This window comes from Zophobas morio, unplaced genomic scaffold, assembly GCF_036711695.1.
Source record: "Zophobas morio isolate AGI-343-1 ecotype UQ-CSIRO unplaced genomic scaffold, CSIRO_AGI_Zmor_V1 ptg000002l, whole genome shotgun sequence".
Taxonomy (NCBI): domain Eukaryota; kingdom Metazoa; phylum Arthropoda; class Insecta; order Coleoptera; family Tenebrionidae; genus Zophobas; species Zophobas morio.
In genome coordinates, this window is record NW_026972107.1 from 6,573,728 (window position 1) to 6,599,063 (window position 25,336).

The 25,336-nt window shown below is 33.1% G+C and overlaps 2 protein-coding genes across 3 annotated transcripts in view; both read left to right on the forward strand.

Moving 5' to 3' along the window:
• The first annotated feature begins 1,238 nt into the window (after positions 1-1,238).
• On the forward strand, positions 1,239-3,061 carry LOC135126098 (translation initiation factor eIF2B subunit delta). 2 transcript variants are annotated; one of them, XM_064051921.1, is made up of 4 exons: positions 1,239-1,408; positions 1,460-2,369; positions 2,416-2,774; positions 2,823-3,061. In XM_064051921.1, the coding sequence occupies exons 1-4, from the start codon at positions 1,372-1,374 to the stop codon at positions 3,026-3,028; spliced, it is 1,512 nt and encodes a 503-aa protein (XP_063907991.1). In that variant the 5' UTR covers positions 1,239-1,371; the 3' UTR covers positions 3,029-3,061. The 2 variants fall into 2 exon arrangements, with proteins under 2 accessions (XP_063907991.1, XP_063907983.1); XM_064051913.1 differs by having other exon boundaries at positions 1,240-1,408; positions 1,457-2,369.
• A 362-nt stretch (positions 3,062-3,423) lies between these two features.
• Positions 3,424-25,336, forward strand: part of LOC135126112 (liprin-beta-1) — a 114,972-nt gene continuing 93,059 nt past the window's right edge. The window contains exons 1-2 of the mRNA XM_064051988.1: positions 3,424-3,779; positions 9,948-10,114. Of these exons, the coding sequence (XP_063908058.1) occupies positions 3,671-3,779; positions 9,948-10,114 (276 nt within the window). The 5' untranslated portion in view covers positions 3,424-3,670. The remainder of the gene's footprint in view (positions 3,780-9,947; positions 10,115-25,336) is intronic.

Consider the following 25,336-nt stretch of genomic DNA (forward strand, 5'->3'; position numbering starts at 1 on the left):
GGATTTTTCAATATTTCAATTCTTCCGCTTTTCTATTTTTGACTTCTGGAGTTTTCGATGCGTCTATCTTTTTACTTTTTCGATTTTTCAATTTCTGGATTTTTAATTTTAGATCTTTCAATCTTTTGATATTTTAATTTTTCAATATTTTTTAATCTTTCGATTTGTTAATTTTCATTCTCGATTTATCGAGATTTGATTGTTTAGGTTTCCGATTTATAAGTTTTTCAATTTTTTATTTTGGCCTATTTCGGTTTCTCAGTTTTTACATTTTTCTGTTTTTTTCGTTTTTTGATTTTTCCCCTTTTCCAATTTTTCAACTTTTAACTGTTTATTTGTCGATTTCTCTATTTTTCTATTTTTCGACTTCATCATTTTTCGATTTCTCGTTCCTTTGATCTTTCAATCTCTCAATTTTAAATTTTTTATTTCGATATTTTGATTGTCAATTTCTCAATTTATAGATTGTTCAATTTTTAACTTTTCGATTTTTCGATTTTGACCTATTTCGGTTTCTCAATTGTTGGACTTTTCGACTCCACGATTTCTTGATCTTTCGATTTTCCGATTTTTCAGTTATGCGATTTTTTAAATTTGGGAGTTTCGATTTCTCGATTTTTCGTTATTCGATTTTTAAATTTTAGATTTCTCGATTTTTCGAATTTTCGATTATTTTAATTTTTCATTTTTTTTCTCACTGTTAATATCATACAGTGTATCGAAAACAACCACAAAAAAAGCCACTAAAAAGATTTAAAAATTCACACAAAATAGAACACTGTGTTTCCAAAACATTTTCCCGAAAAAAATCCATTAGATTATTACGATTTCAACAATATTCTTAGTTTAAGACGTTTTGCTAGTATAAAACACAAATAAAGAATTAATTCTTAGTTAAATAAAATATGTAAAATCATCTAAATATGTACCAAAAATATTCACTTGGTCGTTATAAAAAAAATCGCTTCTGAACGCTTAGAGTCGACATTGGCCTGAGCGCGCTCTGGTCTGTAGATCAAACAAGTTCTCAGGCGACGAGTTGTAGTGAAACAAGTTTTTTTATTGGTATTGACTATTTAAATTTGGCGGTTGAGGACTCCAATGTCAATAAGGGTGGTTTTGCAAAATCAGCCTGTATGTCGCATATATATTGATCTATGGTTCGAAGTTTGGTGAGGTTGAGTACAATTTTTGTAAAAATCGTCGGTAGCTGGCTGTTAAGCTACCGTTACCGACACTTGAAACACTTCCACTCGTCCAGTGACATATGACATATGAGAATGAAATGTCAACTCGTAAAATTTCTTACATTATTAAGGTTAAGCATATGTTTATGTGTTGAATAATATTTTAAAATAAGTATTATTCACGATGGAAAAGAACAAACAAACCAACCCCGCTACTAAAAGTAAGTCCAGATATTGTTATAATCAAAATTTGTAGTCACAATTTCTAGAAGAAAAAGTGGACGCCTCCGGACTCACGAAAAAGGAGCGCCGTGCCTTAAAGGTCCAAGAAAAGGGAAAACAAAACCCAGAAAACAAAAAAGACGATAAAAAGGAAGTACCGAAAGCCCAACCACCCAAAAATACCGAAAAACCGGTCGTAACAACGAATCAACTTTCAGAAAAAGAGCTCAGAAAATTGGAATGGGAGAAGAAGTTAGCGGAACAAAAAGCCGAATCGGGTGACAAAAAGGAGGCCCTTAGTAAAGCGGAATTGCGTGCGAAACGTCGCGAGCAACAAGAAGCGCAACGATCGGCGAAAACAAATGTGACTACAACCAAACAAAAAGAGCAAAAAGAGGAGAAGAAACCACAGAAGAAAGCAGCGGAAGTGAAGAAGACACCCGTGACGAAAAAACCCGAAAAAAAGAAACACCTCGTCAGGCGGCTGGAATTCGTCAATCACTTATATTCTGATGCAACATTTGGAAACACAATCGTCAATTTTAAGAATGTGCACCCCGCTTTCGTTAAATTGGGGGTGCAGTACTCGAGTAAAAGAATCCTGGGTTCGAATGCTAGATGTAGAGCGCTGTTAACAGCCGTCAAGGTTTTAATTAAAGATATACAGACACCCCCCAAACAGGAGTTTTGCCGCTACTTTGAAACCGTGCTTCAGTCATGCATGGAACACCTAAACAGATGCCGCTGCTCCGCTGTCTCTATGAACAACGCCCTTACTAATTTCAAAACAGAATTGCGAAGATTGTCCAAAAGTGAAGAACCGGATAATCAAAAGAAAGAAAATCTTTTGGAAGTTATAGACACGTATATTGATCATCAAATGGACAGAGCTGGAGAAGCTATTAGTATGAAAGTTAATGAAAAGATTAATAATGGAGACGTGGTGTTGACATATGGCTGGTGAGTTACATATTTTTATGAGTTTTATAAAAATTGTTTTTTTCAGTTCTTCACTCATTAAAAAAATTTTAAGCGACGCTCACTCTAAAGGTAAACAGTTTCAAGTGATAGTAGTCGACGGGCGTCCATTTTTAGAGGGACGGCAGATGCTGCAGCGTCTCGTTCAAATTGGAATTAACTGTAGTTATGTTCAGATGAACGCTTTGTGCTATGTTATGAGTTTGGTTACGAAAGTGTTATTAGGGGCGCACGCCCTTCTCACTAATGGCTATGTAATGTCTAGGATTGGTACCGCCCAGGTTGCTTTAGTAGCGCAAGCCTATAATAAACCTGTTTTGGTTTGTTGTGAGACATACAAATTTAGTGAACAAGTCCTTACAGATTCATTTGTATATAATGAACTAGGTATGGTGAAGTCTAGTGGTAATTATTTATTCATGTAGAGTGTTGCAGATGACTCAGAGAAGCTAATATGTGTGGATACTCTTGAGGAAAGTAGTCCTTTGGCGCTTTGTCGTAATAACGATAATTTACACATCTTGAATATGCTGTATGACGTGACACCGCCAGACTTAATCACCGCTGTGGTTACTGAATTGGCTATTTTACCTTGTACTAGTGCTCCAGTTGTTTTAAGGCTTAAACCTCAAGCTTTTTAAATTCAAATGGAAAATAAAAAAAATGACAAATTATGGAATATTCTTACCAAAGGAGTTTGTTTGGTCTGTTTTTTAGTTAATTAAGAAGCGAATAATACATAAAAGAAAAGCTAAATGTCGGTGGGATCTAACGGAATTGGAAACTGTTCGTGCTGTCACTTGTATTGTTGGTTGCCTATTTAAAAATGTCATTTTCGTAAAAAATTGCTACAAAGGTATTAATAAATAAGGAAATGAAAACTCTTGAACAATTGTCTATCTCTTTTTTAATTTTTCCGTTTTCCTTGTAGATAATGTGAGATTTTCTTGCGGTTTTCCCAGAGATTTTTCCTGGTTCTCGGACTTCAGTTTCCTGTTTTACCGACAATCTCTCCTGACCGCAGCGCCCCTTAAGTTGACAGTTCCGGCGACCATCAATAGTAAACAAAGACGGATGGTGGGTTAAGTTTATGAAACTTGTAAACTTCGAGTGTTTATTTATTCCCTCGTTAATTACGCGTTGATACATCCGAAAAAGCTCCATTTTCCCAGCGCGCGTTCTCCCAAGGTCCCCGCGCGCCCTCCTCCCCCTAAACAGTGCTATTAACCTCAATGTCAAACTTTCTCGTTAATTACCACGTAATTTGACGCTAATTAGCGAAAATGGGTAAAGCCGAACAGCTCAGCGACAACGTCCCCGGCCTGTCGCCCCAAACCGAGGCCAGTAAGCTCCTTGAACAGGCCCTCATGCAGATGGATGGCATCATATCAGGTCAGTCTTATCTCCCTCGTCACACGATCCCATAAATTATAGTAACTCACCCACGCACCGGCTCCGGTGTGTTTATCAAACTCCGGTGAATCAGTGCAGGCGCGCGCACCCCCAGCTCCGGTCCTCCGGAGTCTGTGCCGCCAGTCTTTCGCCGCCGCTTCAACAGGTGTGTTTAGCCGGAGTCGCGTCGTTACGAAACTCGTTTCCGGACTTCACCGGAGTCTCGCTTTCGCGATGGGAATGGGGGTGGGTTTGCAGTGAGGGGGCGGCGGCCCCCGGAAGACGTTCGTCATGGCGAGGGCGTAGGGAGGCCGAATGACGCGCTGGTGGTGGTTAAATATGTGCCACTCGGGCCAACTCAGAGACGGACACGCCGTTAATAATGTGAACAGTGAGTGTCCGGAATTTGGGGGTAGAGGTTAAGGGGGAGATTGGCCGCAGGGTTAGGGGTTTCAGTCTCAATATTGGGTTTCTTGATTTTTTAGTGTTGTATTTTTAGAGATGTTCGGAGTGAAGTGGGTGTCTGAAGACAAGTTTGGGTATTGTTGATGGATTTAATGGGGCGATTAGGCGGAAAGTTTACATTGCGGCGTTTGTAAAAAATGCCCAACTATTTGGGAACAATAGCAGCAAAATTTGTATTAGGAAAGTTTTCGAAAGTGGTTGAATCGAACTACCTTAGACTGATACACTTTTTTTATTTAACTTAGAATCATACAAATACCCTTTTAAAAAGTACTGTATTTAAACATTTTTGAACAAAATTGTCATTTCAAGAAAAACACAGTTTTTTTTGTCGTTTAAGGTTTAGTTTTCGGTTTGACCATTTCGACATAAGTATAGTTTTCCCAGTTCTAACTCGGTTTTATGAGTTGTAAAAGTTAACTTCTGTAACAATAAATTACTGCTGGCGGTGATGGGACAATCATAAATAAGGATTTAACCATTATACTCTATAATGGTAACGGCATGGTTAAATCCTTATTTATGACTGTCCCATCACTGCAGTAGTAATTTATTGTTAAGGAAGTTAACTTTTACACAATGGGGTACTATGATAAAACCGAATTAGAACTGGGGAAATTATATAGCAATGTTTCGTCGTCGATCCGGTCCAATGCTCCTTTGCACATCGAATTATAATCCCCTTTTAATAGGCAGGAAATGTTAATGTAACGAGTGGATTTACAGTTTTACTAAAAGAGAGGTTAAAATTTAGTTTTGAAAAATATTTTTACGCTTTTTAATCGGGGTATATTTCAAGAATACCGTTGTTTTTACGGTGGTTGGTAGACGTTTTAAAAGTTTTTTATAATATATTTCATTATATTATAATAGGAGTATAATATTAACAGAAACATTACTGTGTTTGATCTAAATTTTTATCATTCCAGAATTTCCCGATGAAATACAATGTCAATTTTTTTAATGAAAATTTTGAGCTATTTTCGCCCACTTTTGAAAAGGACCTAAAAACATTTTTTTGTAGATTTCGACCTCTGGAAATTACTTTCGGCCCCGTATCTCTTTTTTTTACGATTAATAAAAATTGATTTTCCAGTTGAATATAGTAGAACCTCGATAATCCGAATTAATTGGGGAAAAGGTGTGTTCGGATCAGTGAATTTCACATCAAATTTTTCGAAAATATTGCTTCGTTACCATCAACACGCTATATTTTTGGAATCAGCATGTCGAGATCTACGTCCCTGATTTTTTTCAGAATTTTTAGACGACTTTTTGAAAAGTGAAATTTTTCCAATGGTCCCCCTTCTTCAAATTTCGACCAAAGTTTGACATTTTCGAAACTTAACTAAATACATTTTCTTGTAGGTTTCGAGCTCTAGAACTCACTTCCGGCCTCGTTTCTTTGATAACTGCAACCGTTTTTCCAGAATCGATCGTCGAAATTTCGAAATTTTAATTATTTTTCAAAAATTCGCATTTCATGCCGATTTTTCGAAAATGTTGCTCCGTAACCTATACACACACTATATTTTTGGAATTAGCATGTCGAGATCTATGTGCCTGAATTTTTTCAGAATTTTTAGACGACTTTTTGAAAATTGAAATTTTTCCAATGGTCCCCCCTTCTTCAAATTTCGGCCAAATTTTGACATTTTCGAAACTTAACTAAATACATTTTCTTGTAGATTTCAAGCTCTAGAACTCACTTCAGGCGTCGTTTCTACGATAACTGCAACCGTTTTTCCAGAATCGACCGTCAAAATTTCGGAATTTTAATAATTTTCAAAAATTCGCATTTCATGCCGATTTTTTCGAAAATGTTTCTCCGTGACCTATATACACGCTATATTTTTGGAATCAGCATGTCGAGATCTACGTCCCTGATTTTTTTCAGAATTTTTAGACAACTTTTTGAAAAGTGAAATTTTTCCAATGGTCACTTCTTCAAATTTCGGCCAAATTTTGACATTTTCGAAACTTCACTAAATACATTTTCTTGTAGGTTTCGAGCTCTAGAACTCACTTCCGGCCTCGTTTCTTTGATATAACTGTAACCGTTTTTCCAGAATCGACCGTTGAAATTTTGTAATTTTAGTAATTTTCAAAAATTCGCATTTCATGCCGATTTTTTCGAAAATGTTTCTCCGTGACCTATATACACGCTATATTTTTGCAATCAGCGTGTCGAGCTCTACGTCCCTGAATTTATTCACAATTTTTAGACAACTTTTTTAAAAGTGAAATTTTTTCAATGGTCCCCTCTTCTTCAAATTTCGGTCAAATTTTGACTTTTTCGAAACTTGACTAAATACATTTTCTTGTAGATTTCGAGCTCTAGAACACACTTCCGGCTTCTTTTCTTTGATAATTTCAACCGTTTTTCCAGAATCGACCGTCGAAATTTCGAAATTTTAATAATTTTCAAAAATTCGTATTTCATGCCGATTTTTTCAAAAATGTTTCTCCGTGACCTATATACACGCTATATTTTTGCAATCAGCATGTCGAGATCTACGTCCCTGATTTTTTTCAGATTTTTAAGACGAGTTTTTGAAAAGTGAAATTTTTCCAATGATCCCCCCTTCTTCTAATTTCGACCAAATTTTGACAATTTTTTTAAAACCTCAACTCAACATTTATGAGTTTTGAGTTATTTTCGACTATTTCCGAAAATTATCGGAGGACATTGTAGATTTAGACCTCTGAAAGTAAATTTCGTCCTCATTTCTCCGAAAATTCCTACCATTATTCCAGAATTTAAAAAAAAATTGACTTTCAAATGGAATATTTCGAAAATTTTGCTCCGGGACCATAATAATGTTAAATTTTTCGAATCAGCATGCCGAGATCTATGCTCCAGTCCAGATTTTTTTGGGAATTATAAATTTTTCAAAAACTCAATTTTCCCTTATGAAAATTTTGAGGTATTTTCGATCATTTTCGAAACTTACCTAGACTCTTTTTATAGATTTTGATCTCTAGAATTTATTTTCAGCCTCTGTTCTCCGAAAATCCCTGCCATTATTCCAGAATTATCCGATAAACAAAAATTTTGAGGTATTTTCGATCAATTTCGAAAATTATCTAAATACTCTTTTTATAGATTTTGACCTCTAGAATTTATATTTTTAGCCTCTTTTCTCCGAAAATTCCTACCATTATTCCAGAATGACTGGATGAACTGTGTCATTTTTTAGTATTAAAAAAAAATCCGACCTTCAAACTAAAAATTTGGAAAATTGTGCTCCGGAACCATAAACATGTTAAATTTTTCGAATCAGCATGTCGAGAGCTATATGCTCCAGAACTTTTTGTACATTATAAATTTTTCAAAAGTTCAGTTTTTCCTTATGAAAATTTTGAGGTATTTTCTATCATTTTCGAAAATTATCTAAAGACTCTTTTTATAGATTTTGACCTCTAGAATTTATTTTCAGCCTCTTTTCTCCGAAAATTCCTGCCATTATTCCAGAATTACTTGATGAACTGTCATTTTTTACTATTAAAAAAAAAAGATCTTCAAACTGAAAATTTGGAAAATTGTGCTCCGGAACCATAAATATGTTAAATTTTTCGAATCACCATGTCGAGAGCTGTGCTCCAGAATTTTTTGTAGATTATAAATTTTTCAAAAGTTCAGTTTTTCCTTATGAAAACTTTGAGGTATTTTCGATGATTTTCGAAAATTATCTAAAGACTTTTTATAGATTTTGACCTCTAGAATTTATTTTCAGCCTCGTTTCTCCGAAAATTCCTGCCATTATTCCAGAATTACTCGATGAACTGTCATTTTTTACTATTAAAAAAAAAAAAATCTTCAAACTGAAAATTTGGAAAAATGTGCTCCGGGACCATAAACATGTTAAATTTTTCGAATCAGCATGTCGATAGCTATGCTCCAGAATTTTTTGTGGATTATAAATTTTTCAAAAGTTCAATTTTTCCTTATGAAAATTTTGAGGTATTTTCGATCATTTTCGAAAATTATCTAAAGACTGTTTTTATAGATTTTGACCTCTAGAATTTATTTTCAGCCTCATTTCTTCGAAAATTCCTGCCATTATTCCAGAATTATCCGAGAACTGTCATTTTTTACTATTAAAAAAAAAAAAAAATCTTCAAACTGAAAATTTGGAAAATTGTGCTCCGGAACCATAAACATGTTAAATTTTTCGAATCAGCATGTCGGGAGCTGTGCTCCAGAATTTTTTGTGGATTATAAATTTTTCAAAAGTTCAATTTTTCCTTATGAAAATTTTGTGGCATTTTCGATCATTTTCGAAAATTATCTCTTTTTATAGATTTTGACCTCTAGAATTTATTTTCAGCTTCGTTTCTCCTAGAATTCCTACTTTTTACTATTAGAAAGAAAGACCTTCAAACTGAATATTTTGAAAATTGTGCTCCGGGACTATAAATATATAAATTTTTAGACAACTTTAAAAGAAACCCAATTTGGCGAATCCAAGTCGACGTTTCCACGGGTAGCATTTCCACATTTTCGAGTTACTTTTCACATTGGTGCGATGGACGCTGAGCTGTAATTTCTCAAGTGGCAATTGCATTACAGGGTGCGGACGGGTAATTCAAGACTCGAAAATCCGCGGATCAAGGGATTTACACATTTAGAGATAGGTTTTTCTTTATGAGATGGGGGCGCACAGCGCATTCGCCTAAAAAACTACAGCGTTGTTTGCGATGAAAAATACACAGCTATAAAGAGAATTTTAAGTTTTTTTTAGACCTGCAAAACATTGATTTAAACCGGAGGGGGTGGTTATATTTCGTTGCTTATTATAGACACAGCGGCATCGCAAAAGTTCATTTCTTAATTAATTAATTTGTCAGATCGGATTTTAATTGGAAAAGATGCTTGTAGTGTACAGGAGAAAATTTCTTGGTAAATATTGACTTCAGAACTCCAGCAAGTCAATATTAATATTAAACGGGATGTCTAAAAAGTACCTGCTAGGATAAATAACTTCTGGAAAGAGTACTTTGTTCCGAGTTATTAGTTTAATATTCACCTTTTCTGATGGGTTTCTTTGTTGAAAGGATAATTTGAAGCTAAAGTAAATATTAAGTAGGGTATTTTTCCCGCTATACATATACAGGGAATGCAATAACGTTATAATTTTTTTTTTTTAATAATAATTTTTATAATTAAAATGTTATGACCGAAAAATACTCCTCAATTATAAATTTCAGCACATCTTTCTTTGTATGGAAAGATTAAAGAACATGATTGAATGGGATAAGTAGATCCCAACATAGTTGGCGAAACGCGTCGACGTTTTTATATATTTTTTGGTGTCGCTTAATTGTGAATCAACAGGTAGCAAGTGGTTAAAATGAATATTACGACATATCGATTATTACTAGATTATCTCAATTTCTAAAAAAACTAGTTTTTCTTTGTTCTCTTTCCACCCTCGTAAAATTTATCACCTGTGAACACTACAAAATATCAATTGCCCCATCACGATTCCTCAAACCTCCCGCTGCGTTAAAAGTTCGCCATCGAAATTTAAATTTAATGCCTCTCTTCTCCCCAGCCTCCACCGCTGCGCCCCTCTTTATCATGCAGCGCCGCTCCCGCGAATTTATTACCGCCACTGGTGAATTAATTCCGCCGAATCTATTGTTGTCTGGATTTTTCCTTCGTTTTGTCATAAGTAATGTTTTTTATTATGATTGCAGGCAACACCAGCTCGCTCACGGCTCATTCGCCGGATTATGGTTTCGCGTCGTCGCCTCCGGGGGTGCGGGAGGCGGCCAACACTCTGGTTACTGCGATACAAAACACCCCCGTGCCGCCGCCGCCCGACCCCGCCATCGCCAAAGTTCTCCTCCACTGGCTGCAGCAGGTATCTTTTATTTTCTTTGTTCGTTATTAATTAAAATTCATGGAAAAATTGCGGCATCGGAGATAGAATAATGAAGTTCGCTGCGAGTGCTAAAGAGTTTTATTGTTATGGCTGTAGCTTTTACGGGTATCAGGAGCACGTGATACATTGTTAAAAAAATCTTGTCTTTGTGGGGGTTTGTTGGTTTTCGGCGACCGGTTTGTCGCGGGTTGATTTAAGGGGGGTCGGGACTTGATTTTCGCATAATCTTACAAGTGACACGTAGGAAATGGGGGCTACATAAAAGGCATTAGCGAAACAGGGGTAATAAAAGCTCCCGACACACTCGTAAATCTTAATGAAAGAGGTTACCGCTGGAAGGTGCATTTTGTGTTGCGAAAATTCGATACACGCTGCTGGAAATTTGCTCGTATTTATTTCGAGAGGGTTGCTGACGGGCGCGGCTTTTGTTGGGGGTTGTATAGAAAAGTGCACAAAAAAGATAATTCCGTGTATCGTTTCATGCTCCAGGAATTCTGGACATAATGGCGGCCGCAAATGGCGGGGTATTGAATTCGCTGTTATCGGGTTTGGTTTAATTGTTGAAAGTGTGTCGAACGGTTTCGTTCTTATTAATTACTTCGTCATGGTTTTGTTCCAGCATTAAGTGTTTTTACGGACAAGGTTTATTTTTTCACTTCGTGAGCAGTAGCTAAGGAAGTGCTGTAATCGAGTCCACTTTTATGCGTTCTCGACGTTTCATGACCCCTAGACAACCTAGAGTACGAAAAATAGGTCTTCCGTTAAATATTATTTTAATTTTGTAAAATAAGACAATCCTTCACATGTGATTTTTGAATCCGTGTTCAGTTTTTACCCTAGACATCCAGATTTTGGAAAAAAAATCAAAATTGCATAACAACATTTTGTAATTTAAGTTTGAAACTGCAAAACCGAATGCTCTGAAATCTTGCTTCAAAAAATTGATAAAATTTATGAATCTATAATTGTGGTTTATCAATGCACTCATAGATTTTAGAATTATTTATACAGGGTGACTCAAAAAAATTAATAAATGAGGCGATTTATTGATGTATTGATTAAAATCAAAAAAATTTACCCCATTTTTCCGAAAATTTGGGAGTACAGGTCTGTTATTATTAGAATTACACTGTTTCTCTCCAAAATGATGTTATCATAAAAAATAGAATTCACAAAATATATAAAATGTTATAATTTTTCCAAAAATGTGGATTTATTTACCTTCGACCGTCTTCGATTTTACAGTTTATTGTTTTTTATTTTCTTTATTTTTTCAATTTTTCGATTTTTCAGGTTTTCGATTTGAAGTTTTTCAAATTTACAAGTTTTGAATATTATAATTTTTCATTTTTCGATTTTTTACTTTTTTGTTTCCTCAATTTTTCAAGTTCTTGATTTTTATTTTTCACTTTCTCTATGTTATACCACAGTTTTTCGTGTTTTCATTTCCCTTACTTTTTCAGTGTTTTTTTCGATTTTATTTTTTATTATGTTTCAATTTTAAAATTTTTCAATTTGGAATTCTTGCATTTCTCGATCCGATTTTCCGATTTCTTTCATTTTCAGTATTTCGATTTTATGCTTTTTCGTTTTGTTTTTTTATTTTTGATTTTTTCAATTTATTATTTTCAATTTTTCCATTTTTTTGATCCGAAAAGTTAAAAAAAGGGAAAAACTAAAAAATTTGAATGAATTGAAAAATCTAAAAACTGAAAAAACACGAAATTGCAAATCAAAATAGTGGAAAACTGATAATTTCAATTTGAAGAACTGAAGAAACGAAACACTGAAATATTGAAAAAAAAAATAATCGTAAAATTGAAAAGGAAAAACGAATCCAACCGAAAAATTGGAAAACCCAAAAATTGCAAAATCGAAAAATTATAGAATCGTCAAAATTGGAAAGTCGATAAACTGTAGCATTGAAAGATCAAAAAACTGAAAACTTAAATGTCGAGAAATTAAAAATCAAAAAAACAAACGGAAAAATTGAAAACCGAAAAATTACAAATCGAAATTGAAAGATTAAAAAATTTCACATTAAAATATCGGAAAATTGGAAAAAATAAAGGAAAAACCAAAACGAAAAATTGGAAACCGAAAAATTGAAAAATTAAAAACTGAAAACTCATGAAACTGCAAATCGAAAATTTGCAAAATTTAAAATTGAAATATCGAAAAGTTGGATAATCGAGAAACTGAAACATTTTAAAATAAAAACTCGAAGAGAGTAGAAACAAAAAAATATATATGAAAAATTGAAGAAACGAAAATTGAAATAATTGAAATGAAAAAAAAAACAGAAAATTATAAAATCTTAACATTGAAAAATCGAAAAAATGTAAAAATAAAGAAAATAAAAAATTGAAACGAAAAATTGAAAAATTAAAAATCGAAAACTCGAAAAATTTTAAATATGAAGTTTGCAAAATCTAAAAATTGAAGAAACAAAAAAGATGAAAAATTTAAAAGATAAAGAAATTAAAAAACCGAATAAAGCTGAAGAACTAAAAATTGAAAACCCGATCAAATCGCAAAATTGCAAAATCTAAAAATTGAAAAAATCAAAAGTTGGAAAATTTAAAAACGGAAAAAGTAAAAATGAAAACTCGTTTAGTTGTATAAATATATATCGTAAAATTGAAGAAACTAAAAAAAATGAAAAATTGGAAATTTTGCAAATCGAAAAATTGAAAAAACCATAGATTGAAAAAAATTGAAATTGAAAAAACAAAAAATTATAAAATCGGAACATTGAACCCTCGAAAAAATGTAAAAATAAAAAAAATAAAAAACTCAAACGAAAATTTAAAAATTGAAAATTCGAGAAATTTTAAACCGGAAATTTGCAAAATCTAAAAAGTGAAGAAACAAAAAAGATGAAAAATTGAAAAACTAAAGAAATTAAAAAACCGAATCAAAAATTGCAAATCGAAAAATTGGGGAACTAAAAATTGAAAACTCGATGAAATTGAAAAATTGCAAAATCTAAAAATTGAAAAATTCAAAAGTTGGAAAATTGAAGAAACAAAAAAAATGAAAAATTGGAAACTTGCAAATCGAAAAATTGAAAGAAATTGAAATTGAAAAAGCAAAGCATTATAAAATCGGAACAGTGAAAAATCGAAAACATGTAAACATAAAGAAATTAAAAACCGAAACGAAAAATTGAAAAATTTAAAATTGAAAACTCTAGAAAATTTTAAATCGAAAAATTGCAAAATCTAAAATTGGAACATCGAAAAGTTGGAAAATCGATGAACTGAAAAATTTTAAAATCAAAACTGGAATAGAATAAAACAAAAAAATATGACAAATTGAAAAATTGGAAAATTGGAATATGTGAAATGAAAAAAAAACGGAAAATCATAAAATCGGAACATTGAAAAATCGAAAAAATTGGAAACTAGAAATTTTAAATCGAAAAATTGCAAAATCTAAAATTGGAACATCGAAAAGTGGGAAAATCGATGAACTGAAAGATTTTAAAATGAAAACCCGAATGGAATAAAACAAGAAAAAAATGAAAAATTGAAGGAACGGAAGATTGAAATATGTGAAATGAAAAAAATAAAGAAAATAAACCGAAGCAAAAAATTGCAAATCGAAAAACTCAAGAACTAAAAATTGAAAACTCGATTAAACCGAAAAATTGCAAAATATGTAAATTGAAAAATTCAAAATTGGAAAATTGAAAAAATGAAAACTCGAATAGTTGTGTGTCGTAAATTTGAGATAACAAGGAAAAAATGAAAAATTGGAAAATGAGAACATTGAAAAATCGAAAAATTAAAGAATTAAAAATCGGAAACTCGAGAAATTTTAAAGCGGAAAATTGCAAAATTTAAGAATTGAAGAAATAAAAAAGTTGGAAGATTGAAAAAATTCAAATTGAAAAAACAAACAATTATAAAATCGAAACATTTAAAAAAATTAAGAAGATGGAAAACCGAAACAAAACATTTCAAATAGAATAACTGAAGACCTTAAAATTGAAAATTCGATCAAACCGAAAAATTGCAAGATCTAAAAATTGAAAAATTCAAAAGTTGGCAAATTGAAAAACTAACAAAATTAAAAAAAAAAACTCGAATAGTTGTATATCATAAAATTGAGAAAACAAGAAAAAAAGAAAAATTGAAAAATTGCTAATCGAAGTTGAAAAATTCAAAAATTCAAAAAATTTACAATGAAAAAAGAAAAATTAAAAAATGAGAACATTGAAAATTCGAAAAATTGAAACAAAAGAAAAGTTGGAAAGTCGATAAATTGAAAAATTTTAAAATGAAAACTTGAATGGAATAGAAACAACGGAAAATGGAAAATTGAAAATACAAAATTATAAAATCGGAAGATTGAAAAATCGAAAATTCGAGAAATTTTAAAGCGGAAAATTGCAAATCGAAAAACTGAAGAACTTAAAATTGAAAATTCGATCAAATCGAAAAATTGCAAGATTTAAAAATTGAAAAATTCAAAAGTTAGCAAATTGAAAATCTGACAAAATTTAAAAATGAAAAGTCGAAGTATGTCGTAAAATTGAAGAAAAAAAATTAAGAATTGAAAAAAACAAAAAATTATAAAATCGGAACATTGAAAAATCGAAAACATGTAAAAATAAAGAAAATGAAAACCGAAACGAAAAATTGAAAACTAAAAATTGAAGAAACAAAAATGATGAAAAATTGAAAAAATTAAAATTGAGAAAACAAAAAATTATAAAATCGAAACATTTAAAAATCGATTAATTAAAAAATAAAGAAATTAAAAAACCAAATCAAAAAATTGCAAATCGGAAAACTGTAGATAACTAAAAATGGAAAACTCGATCAAATTGATAAATTTAAAATTGAAAACTCGAATAATTGTATATCGTAGAATTGAAGAAACAAAAAAAAATGAAAATTGCAAATCGAAAAATTGAAGAAACAGATTGAAAAAAAAAAACAAGAAATGATAAAATCGGAACATAGAAGCATCGAAAAAATGTAAAAATAAAGAAAATAAAAGTGCTAAACGTAAAATTAAAAAATTAAAAATTGAAAACTCGAGAAATTTTAAATCGAAAAATTGCAAAATCTGAAAATTGAAGAAACAAAAAATTATAAAATCAAACCATTTAAAAATCGAATAATTGAAAAATTCAAACACTGAAAAATTTAAACTTGAAAACGCGAACAAGTTCAAATCGAAAAACTGATGAAATAAAAAAAAAAAGAAAAATTAAAAATTGAAAAAAAGCCGAATTCGTTAGGCTGTAATTGAGGGCTAGGGAAGTTCTGTCGAAATAACCCCCGACCAATTTTTTTTTTCAAGCTCAAACACTGATTTTTTCTTCCTCGCCGTAAGCTAATCAGAATTTGTGTGTTCATTCTCTCCAGAAACATGATTACGTTATCTCAAATAAACTTGTTGCTTAAATAATTATGTTGACTTTAAAAAATCCACAATATTTACGCAGTGTGTCACATTCGTCGAACATAATTTCGCGATATTCAATTTAAGCCAATTTATGGATTAAAACCCCCATCAAACAAACTGATTCGTGTTAGCACTCCCGATATTTATACACCGACCGAATAAAACAAACACGCGAGCAATAAAATCAATTTGTCCCGTTTTTGTTTACAAGTTCGGTAGTTTGTATCGAACACTCTTGACTTTAAACTCGCAGTTTGCGGCTTTCCGAAAAAGTTGCTTCTATTTCAGCAACTTTATTTCGAAGTTTGTTACGCTTGTAACACTTTTCACCGAAACGAACATTAATTGTTAGCAATGACAACACTAAAAGCTCTAAAATTTCCCAACACACGACGTCGCGTTCCGGCCGACTTTGCTTTGACTCACTTCGTTATTTGTTTTCAAGGTAAATATCGCTCACAAACAGATATATTAAATATCTCTCGTCGTATTTACTTCGTATTTGGAAAATATTTGTATGAAAGAAACAAGGCGTTTTCGACCCACGCACCCAACCCCCGTCCGAATTCTTTCCACCAATTAAAACTCACATTTCCTCCGACTCCGTACAGAAAATAATTACAACCATAGTTCGTCGTTCGCTTTTTTAATCTTTTACATTCCATTAGCTTTTCGGGCCGACAACGAGAGTCATTTCGAACGGAGAAAAAAGCGGAACCACAAAAAGATGGTCGTTTGTTTAATCGAAATCACCGCTGTGTAATTTGCCCCAGCCGTAACCGTACAATACAGAAGCGAACGTTGAGTCTTATCCGTTCTTAATAATCTTCAAAGTTTCGCAATTTCTTGCTTATTGTCATCCGCTAAAGCCACCTGTACTCCGGGAAGTTCGCATCGATGGAGATTCTATGCAAATACGTAAGTTTTAATTTCGTTTTGTTTGGGATAATACAATTTCAAACGCTGCACCGACGCTGGAACAATAACAACGTTTTCGATGTCGAGATTCCAATAAATCGGACGTTTTAGAAAAACACGTGTGTTCGTTCCCTCGACCTCGCCGCCGCACGTTCAGCAAATTTCCATTTTCAGCCCCCTGTTACACAAATAACCGTTATTTTCATTGTTGTTGTTATTTTAGCGCCGTCTTTGTAAATATCCCCCTAAAAATACCCATAACCTCGGTTTTTGCGTCCCGGCGCATCCGCCATCCGTGTCTAATGACGACAACGCGTGTCCGTGGCCCGTTTTTCGGCCGATTGAACTTGCGTGTGAACACTTTGACGCCAACCCTTTAACAAGCGCCATCCTCTTTCCCCTTCCGCATTTTTTTGCCCATTTCTCACTCCCCGGCGGAGTGGAAAGTCGTGTGCTAGTGTAAATGCAACCCCGAGAGTTAACACAGTTTTCGAGCCGGAATTTTAATGGGGTGCAGATTTTCGCCCGCTTTGCGCTTTCCGTACAGCTGGACTAGTATTTATTCATTTCAATTTACGGGGCTGGGAGGGTGGCGCTAAGATTGTAGGAAGGTGTGCCGGAGTATTTGTTTTGAGGGGTTTGTTAGAGGAAACGTGTTTGAAGGAGACGAGGGGGTTGAGGATTTAATTGTCATGAATTAAGTGGTTGCAGGGATGAAAAGACTGGAAAGGGTGGAAAGATGTTGTGACTGTTTTATTCATTCAGGTGGTTTTCTTTGTAGGGTTTTTTCGGATGTCGTGTAAACGTGCGTTTACGAATTTTGGTTGTTTATTTTCAGAGTTGAGGTTAAACGTAGATTTGTTAAAATAAATCTAATGAGAAATGAGAACGGAGATTAACAAGAGAAAAAAATGTCTGTTAAATAGAATTTAATAGTTAATAGTTGTTAGTCCAAAGTTATTTAGACTGAACTTCCGTTATTTTTGGAGCTCAATTAAACAAGTCCGGTTGTTGGATAAATGATAAAAGTTGAATTTTTTTTTTTTTGTGATAACGCCTATATAGTGAAAAAAATAAGAACCGGCATCATCAGGGTTTTGATAGAGATGAAGAGGGAACGAGATCTATATCAGATTTTTTTTGGTTTTTTAAGTAACTTTTCCAAAGCTCAAGTTTTCGAAATTTCGAATTCTAAAATTTTCTAATTAAATTTTTCTGTAGATGCCGACCTCCAGCAGTTATTTGCCCACATGACATATGACATTTTTCACGATTTTTGAAAACATTTGTTTTCAAATCAGTCGGTGTAACACGCTGAATTTTTCGAATTTTTTTAGATATTTTTCGGAAAGTTCAATATTATGAAATTTTCGATCTTTTTTCGACAACTGTGGAAAATTAAGTAACTAACCACTTTCGGTTTCATTTCTTGGAAAATTCTTACTATTTTTCCAGAATTGCGCAGAGGAAATATGACAATTTTGAGGATTTTTGAAAAAATTAATTTCCAAACCCAATATTTAGAAAATATTGCTCTGGAACCGTAAGTACGCTGTATTTTTTGAATCACCACGTTGAGATGTATATTCGGGATTTTTTTGAGTATTTTTAGTGGACTTTTCTGAAAGCTCAATTTTATGAAATTTTTGAGGTTTTTTTCGACAACTTTGGAAAATTATCTAACTGGATTTTTCTGTACATTACGATATTCACAAGCCACTTACGACTTCATTCTTTTGAAAATTCGTTCCATTTTTCCAAAATTTCCCAGACGAAATATGACATTGTTCAGGATTTTTGAAAAAAAAATTATTTTCAAATCGAATATTTAGAAAATCTTGCTCCGGTACCGTAAACACGCTGTATTTTTCGAATCAGCACATTGACCGAATATACATCTCATATGTTTTTGAGGATTTATAGTGGACATTTCAAAAAGCTCAATTTTATGAAATTTTTGAGCTTTTTGTGACAACTTTGGAATTTTATATATATTCTGTACATTACGATCTCCACGAGCCATTTCCGACTTCATTTCTTCAAAAATTCTTACCATTTTTTGGAGAATTATGTAACTAGATTTTTCTGTATACTACAATCTCCGTAAGCTGCTTCGATTTCAATTTTTTGAAAATTCTTACCATATTTCCAGAATTTTCCAGACAAAATATGACAAAGTTCAGAATTTTTGAAAAAATTGATTTTCAAACTGAATGTTTAGAAAATCTTGTTCCGGAACTGTAAATACACTGTATTTTCCGAAGCAGGATGTCGAGATCTACGAGTAAGTATATTCCAGATTTTATTGAGGATTTTTGCGGAGTTTTCCGAAAGCTCACTTTTATTAAATGTTTGACTTTTTTTCGACAACTTTGGATATCTGACTAGATTTTTCGCTACATTACGAACTCGACAAACCATTTTCGACTTCCTTGCCTTGAAAATTCTTACCATTTTTCCAAAATTTTCCAGACGAAATATGGCACAGTTTAGAATTTTTGAAAAAAATTATTTTCAAATTGAATATTTAAAAAATCTATCCCGGGAACTGTAAACACGCTATATTTTTCGAATCAGCACGTCGAGATCTACGAGCATATTCCAGATTTTATTCAGTATTTTTGTGGAATTTCCGAAAGCTCAATTTTATGAAATTTTCGAGCTTCTTTCGACAACTTAGAAAATTATTTAACTAGAGTTTTCTGTATACTGCAATCTCCGCAAGCCGCTTTCGATTTTATTTCTTCGAAAATTCTTAGCATTTCCCCAGAAATGTGACATTGTTGAGGATTTTCGAAAAAATTGATTTTCAAACCGAATATTTAGAAAATATTGCTTCGGAACTGTATAAACACACTGTATTTTTCGAATCAGCACGTCGAAATTTATGCGCTTATTCTAGATTTTATTCAGGATTTTTAGTGAAGTTTTCGGAAAGCTAAATTTTATACAATTTTTGAGCTTTTTTCGACAACATTGGAAAATTATTTAACGAGATTTTTCTGTACAAATTATTCTCCACAAACCACTTTTGGCTTCATTTCTTTATTTTTTCAGAAGTTGCGAGACGAAATATGAGAATATTAAGGATTTTTTAAAAAATGATTTTCAAAACCAAATATTTAGAAAATCTTCCCCAGAACTGTGAACACGCTGTATTTTTCGAATCAGTACGTTGAGATTTATATTCCAGACTTTTTTGAGGATTTTTAGTGGGACTTTCGTGAAAATTCAGTTTTATGCAATTTTCGAGCTTTTTTAGAAACCTTGAAAAATTAAATAGATTTTTCTTTATGCTACCTACAGTCTCGACTTCATCCTTCGAAAATTTTTACATCTTCTCCAGAATTTCGTAGACGAAATATGACAATGTTCAGGATTTTTGAAAAAATTGGATTCCAATTGAAAATCTTGCTCCGCAACCTAAACGTGCTGTTTTTTTTTTCGAATTAGCACGTTAATATCTATAAGTATTACAGATTTTTTTGAGGATTTTTATTGGACTTTTCCGAAAGCTCAATTTTATGAAATTTTCGAGTTTTTTTCGACGACTTTGGTAAATTATCTAGCTAGATTTTTCTGTACGTTACAATCTCCACAAGCAAGTTTCGACTTCATTTTTTCGAAAATTCTTACCATTTTTCCAGAATTTCCCAACCGAAATATAACATGTTCAGGATTTTCGAAAAAATTGATTTTCAAACCGAATATTCAGAAAATTTTCCTCTTGAACCATAAACACGCTGTATTTTTCTAATCAGCACGTTGAGATCTAGATTTCAGTTTTTTTTTTGTGGAGTTTTAGTGGACTTTTCCGAAAGCTCATTTTATGAAATTTTCGAGTTTTTTTCGACAGTTTTGGAAAATTATCTAACTAGATTTTTCTGTACATTACAATTTCCTAAAGCCACTTTCGGCTACATTTCTTCGAAAATTTTTACCATTTTTCTAGAATTTCCCGAACGAAATATGACAATGTTCAGGATTTTTGAAAAAATTGACTTCAAACCGAATGTTCAGAAAATCTTTCTTTTGGACCGTAAATACGCTGCATTTTTCAAATCAACGCGTCGAAGTATAATTCCAGTTTTCTTTCTAGAATTTTTAGTGGAGTTTTCCGAAAGCTCAATCTTATGAAAATTTCGAGCTTTTTTCGACAACCTTGGAAAATTATCTGACTAGATTTTTCGGTACATAACAATCTCCAGAAACCCTTTCGGCTTCATTTGTTCGAAAATTCTCATCATTTTTCCAGAAATTTCCAAACGAAATATGACATGGTCGACAATGTTCAGGATTTTTGAAAAAATTGACTTCAAACCGAATATTCAGAAAATCTTTCTCTTGGACCGTAAATACGCTGTATTTTTCAAATCAACGCGTCTAAGTATATATTCCAGTTTTCTTTTTAGAATTTTTAGTGGAGTTTTCCGAAAGCTCAATTTTATGAAAATTTCGAGCTTTTTTCGACAACCTTGGAAAATTATCTGACTAGATTTTTCGGTACATAACAATCTCCAAAATCCACTTTCGGCTTCATTTGTTCGAAAATTCTCACCATTTTTCCAGAAATTCCCAAACGAAATATGACATGTTCAGGAATTTCGAAAAAATTGATTTTCAAACCGAATATTTAGAAAATCTTCCTCTTGGACTGTAAATACGCCGTATAGAAAAATACAGAAAAAACCCTCGAAAAAAAAACTGAAATCTAGATCTCGACGCGCTGATTAGAAAAAATCAGTACGGTGAGATCTAGATTTTAGTCTTTTTTTGAGGATTTTTGGTGGCGTTTTCCGAAAATTCAATTTTTTGAAATTTTCGACCTTTTTTCGCAAACGTTGGAAAATTATCTAACTAGATTTTTCTGTATACTACAATCTTCACAAGCCGCTTTCGACTTCATATCTTCGAAAATTTTCTTCATTTTTCCAGAATTTCCCAGACGAAATATGACATTGTTCAGGATTTTTGAAAAAAAATGGTTTTCAAACCGAATATTTAGAAAATCTTGGTCCGGAACTGTAAACACGCTGTATTTTTGTTTTCGCATCATTGTGTTGCGATGTATTTTCCAGATTTTTTGAGGATTTTCAGTGGACTATTTCGAAAGCTCAATTTTATGCAATTTTGGACCTTATTTCGACAACCTTGGAAAATTATCTGACTAGATTTTTCTGTAGATTACAATCTCCACAAGCCCTTTCGGCTTCGTGTGCTTGAAAATTATCGCTATTTTTTCCAAATTTCCCAAACGAAAGATGACAATGTTCAGGATTTTTGAAAAAATTAAGTTTCAAACGAATATTTTGAAAATCTTCGTTCTGGACCGTAAACACGCTGTATTTATCGAATCAGCACGTCCAGATCTAGATTCCAGTTTTTTTTTGAGGGTTTTTAGTGGAGTTTTCCGGAAGCTCAATTTTACCAAATTTTCGAGCGTTTTTTGACCACCTTGGAAAATTGCCTAAACAGATGTGTCTGTAAATTACAATCACCGCAAGCTTTCATTTCTTCAAAAATTCTTAGCATTTTTCCAGAATTGTCCAGATGAATTAATGGCAATTCTAAAAATTTTTAAAAAATTTAATTTTCAAACGGAATATTTAGAAAATCTTACTCCGGGACCATCATATTTTCTATATTCCAAAATTTTTTGTGTATTTTCAACAAAATTTTGAATTGACGTCATAAAATTGGTAGCGGAAATTAACAACAAAGTTGAATTATCTACATGATAGTCGTAAACCATACCCAGAAGTATTTTTGGAGATTAATAAAATTATTAGCAGACAGACCGACGGAAATGCGAGAGCGACGTTTCCGTCTTGTACAAACCCTAAAACGAGGGGCGAGTTTACGCTCGACAAATAAAAATTAAAAGCGAGATATTTAAAAAAGTTTGAAAGCGAGAAAATCGACCTCTCCATTAATAGAATTCAATTACAGAAGTGAAATTATATCATCTCGTGCAAGTTCTTAATCCGACGATCCGTTCCTGCCAGTTTTTTCCCACATTTGTAGCGTTTCCTTATCCATGGAGCGCATCCAGACACACTAATTGTAGCAATTATATCATGAACAGACACCAACAATAGAACACTTGCCCTATTTTCGCCTCTTCGCTGCCGGGTTAATAGTTCACTCGTCCTCCGCCCCGCCGTTGCCCTTTTTCTCTAAACCGCTTCCTGTCTAGGCAGCGTTGAAATTTTCACGACGTCAAGTTTTCCCTCATGAAAGCAAACAAGTACAGAAAAACTTATCGATCCTAGAATTTTCACAGCAAACTAATGACACCGTATCTCTCACTCAAGAGCTTCCGACTACAGCATCTGCCTCGTCCATAAATCAACGCAGTACACGATGACATTCGAAATTATTCACGGAGTCCGCTTTAATTATTGTTTGTTTTGTATTAAACAAACTTTTTTCCTTCGTCCGCGTTTGCTGAAACAACGAATGCGTTCGCAGCAGCGCCGGCTCGAAGATTACGAGCGTTTTCCCGATTTAAAAATTGAATACTAAATAAACTACTCCACACCTAAACAAACACGGGTTCCCATTCGGATGTTAATATAAAAATCGATCTGGTAAAGATGTGCGCAGCCTTCCGGAAATGTGTGACTAGTGCAACGTCCGGTCCTGGACCCGAAAAAATAACACGATGAAGCTTTTAAGCATCCCCAGGTACCGAATCTTCCGAAGCTTTCGGTAACGAGAAATGTAGTTGGCGACTAGAGCTTCGATAAATGGGAACCAATTAAGCTCAGCTCGGATGACTTAATTGTAGCTAACGGGGAGTGATCGATTAGCCAAGCTGTATTTTAGACACGCTTCGACGGAACATGAAATATTGCTTTCATCTTTTTTCATATGGTTTTTGTTTTTGGAGTGATTTCGCATGTAGTAAGATCGAGAAGAGCAACAACTGGGAGACGCTCTGCCTGTTACAGGATAATGATTTATGAGCCATCCTTTGAGTCCTGCTGTGTCCATAATATTTTAATGCGTTTCGCTCCTTGCTATAAATCTTTGTTGTAAAGGCAACGGAACCGAGGTGGTGTCGTACACGAGGTGAAGTAATTAATGACGTGTTGAAAAATTCAGCATTTTTATTGGAGAGTGGGGTTAACGAGGTTGTATCTTTATTAATTTTTTTTAATTGTGGCAGTCGGGGTAACGAGATGGAGTAAATGAATCAGAGAAAAGTGTGCAAGGTGGAAGAGTCGCAACGTGAGATTCTCTTCCCTGTTTCAACGCGACGATCGATTTTAAAAGAGGACTTAGGACAAAAGCGCACGAAAAGACTTACGCGAGGTGAACCTGTCAAAATGGCTCAACGAGAAAATAGATTTTTGCTTTTTAAGTCTATTTCTAATTTAATGACATGAATTTTGAATAGATAATACTTGTTTGAAACTTTTAAGTCTTAAGAGGTTCGTAGACAGTCCCATAGAATCCGAAAAAAACCGAGATCCGAGGGAATACGAGAAAATCTGACCAAATTCTGGAAAGATTTAAGAAAATACAAGATAATTTGAGAGAATCCGGACAAATCCGAAAGAATATGAGAGAATTCGAAAAAAAAATCCAGCAGATTCGAAAGAATCCGAGAAAATACCAGAAAATCCGGGAAGCGAGAGAATTCGAAAGCAAAAAAAAAATGAGCAACTAGAGAATCCGAATTAGAAAGAACCCAAGAGAAAGAATACGACCAAATTTTAACAAGATTCAAAAGAATACGGAATAATCCGAAAGAATTAAGAAAATACGAAAAATTCCGAGAGATTGCAAAAAATACGAAAAATCCCCGGGAAAATACGAAACAATTGGAGAGAATTCAAGAGAATCCGAAAAAATATGAGAGAATATAAAAAAAATGAGAAGCTCCTAGAGAATCCGATAGAATCCAAAACAAATCTAAGAGTCCGAAAGAATACAAAAAAATATCAGAAAATACGAAAAACTTCAAGATCCAACAAAATAGGAAAAGAATACGAGAGAATCCAACCAAATTCCGAGAAGATCGTAGAGAATTAGAAAGAATCCAAGAGAATATGAAAGAATCCGACCAAATTTTGAGAAGATTCAAGAGAATCCGAAAGAATCGCAAAGAATACGAAAAATTCCGAGAGAGTGCAAAAAATACAAAAATCTCCGGGAAAATACGAAACAATCTGAGAGAATCTAAGAAAATTGGAGAAAATTCAAGAGAATCTGAAAAAATATCAGAGAATATATAAAAAAAAAAATGAGAAGCTCCTAGAGAATCCGATAGCATCCAAAACAAATCTAAAAGAGTCCGAAAGAATACAAAAAATATCAAAAAATACGAAAAACTTCAAGATCTAACAAAATAGGAAAATAATACGAGAGAATCCAACCAAATTCCGAGGAGATCCTAGAGAATTAGGAAGAATCCAAGAGAATATAAAAGAATCCCGAACAAATTTTGAGAACATTCAAGAGAATACTGGAGAATCGGAAAGAATGTCAAAGAATACGAAAAATTCCGAAAAACTGCAAAAAATACGATAGATACGAAACAATCTGACAGAATCTAAGAAAATCGGACAGAATTCAAGAGAATCCGAAAAAATATGAGAGAATATAAAAAAATGAGAAGCTCCTAGAGAATCCGATAGAATTCAAAACAAATCTAAAAGACTCCAAAAGAATACAAAAAAATATGAGAAAATACGAAAAACTTCAAGATCCAACAAAATAGGAAAAGAATACCAGAGAATCCAACCAAATTCCGAGAAAATCGTAGAGAATTAGAAAGAATCCAAGAGAATATGAAAGAATCCGACCAAATTTTGAGAAGATTGAAGAGAATATGGAAGAATCCGAAAGAATCTC

Excerpts from the sequence above, each read along its gene's own strand:
- LOC135126098 (XM_064051913.1), top strand. The coding sequence starts at position 1,372 with ATGGAAAAGAACAAACAAACCAACCCCGCTACTAAAA. Across the intron at positions 1,409-1,456 it reads AACCAACCCCGCTACTAAAA|AAGAAAAAGTGGACGCCTCC; the intron begins GTAAGTCCAGAT and ends CACAATTTCTAG. Across the intron at positions 2,775-2,822 it reads ATTTGTATATAATGAACTAG|ATGACTCAGAGAAGCTAATA; the intron begins GTATGGTGAAGT and ends AGAGTGTTGCAG.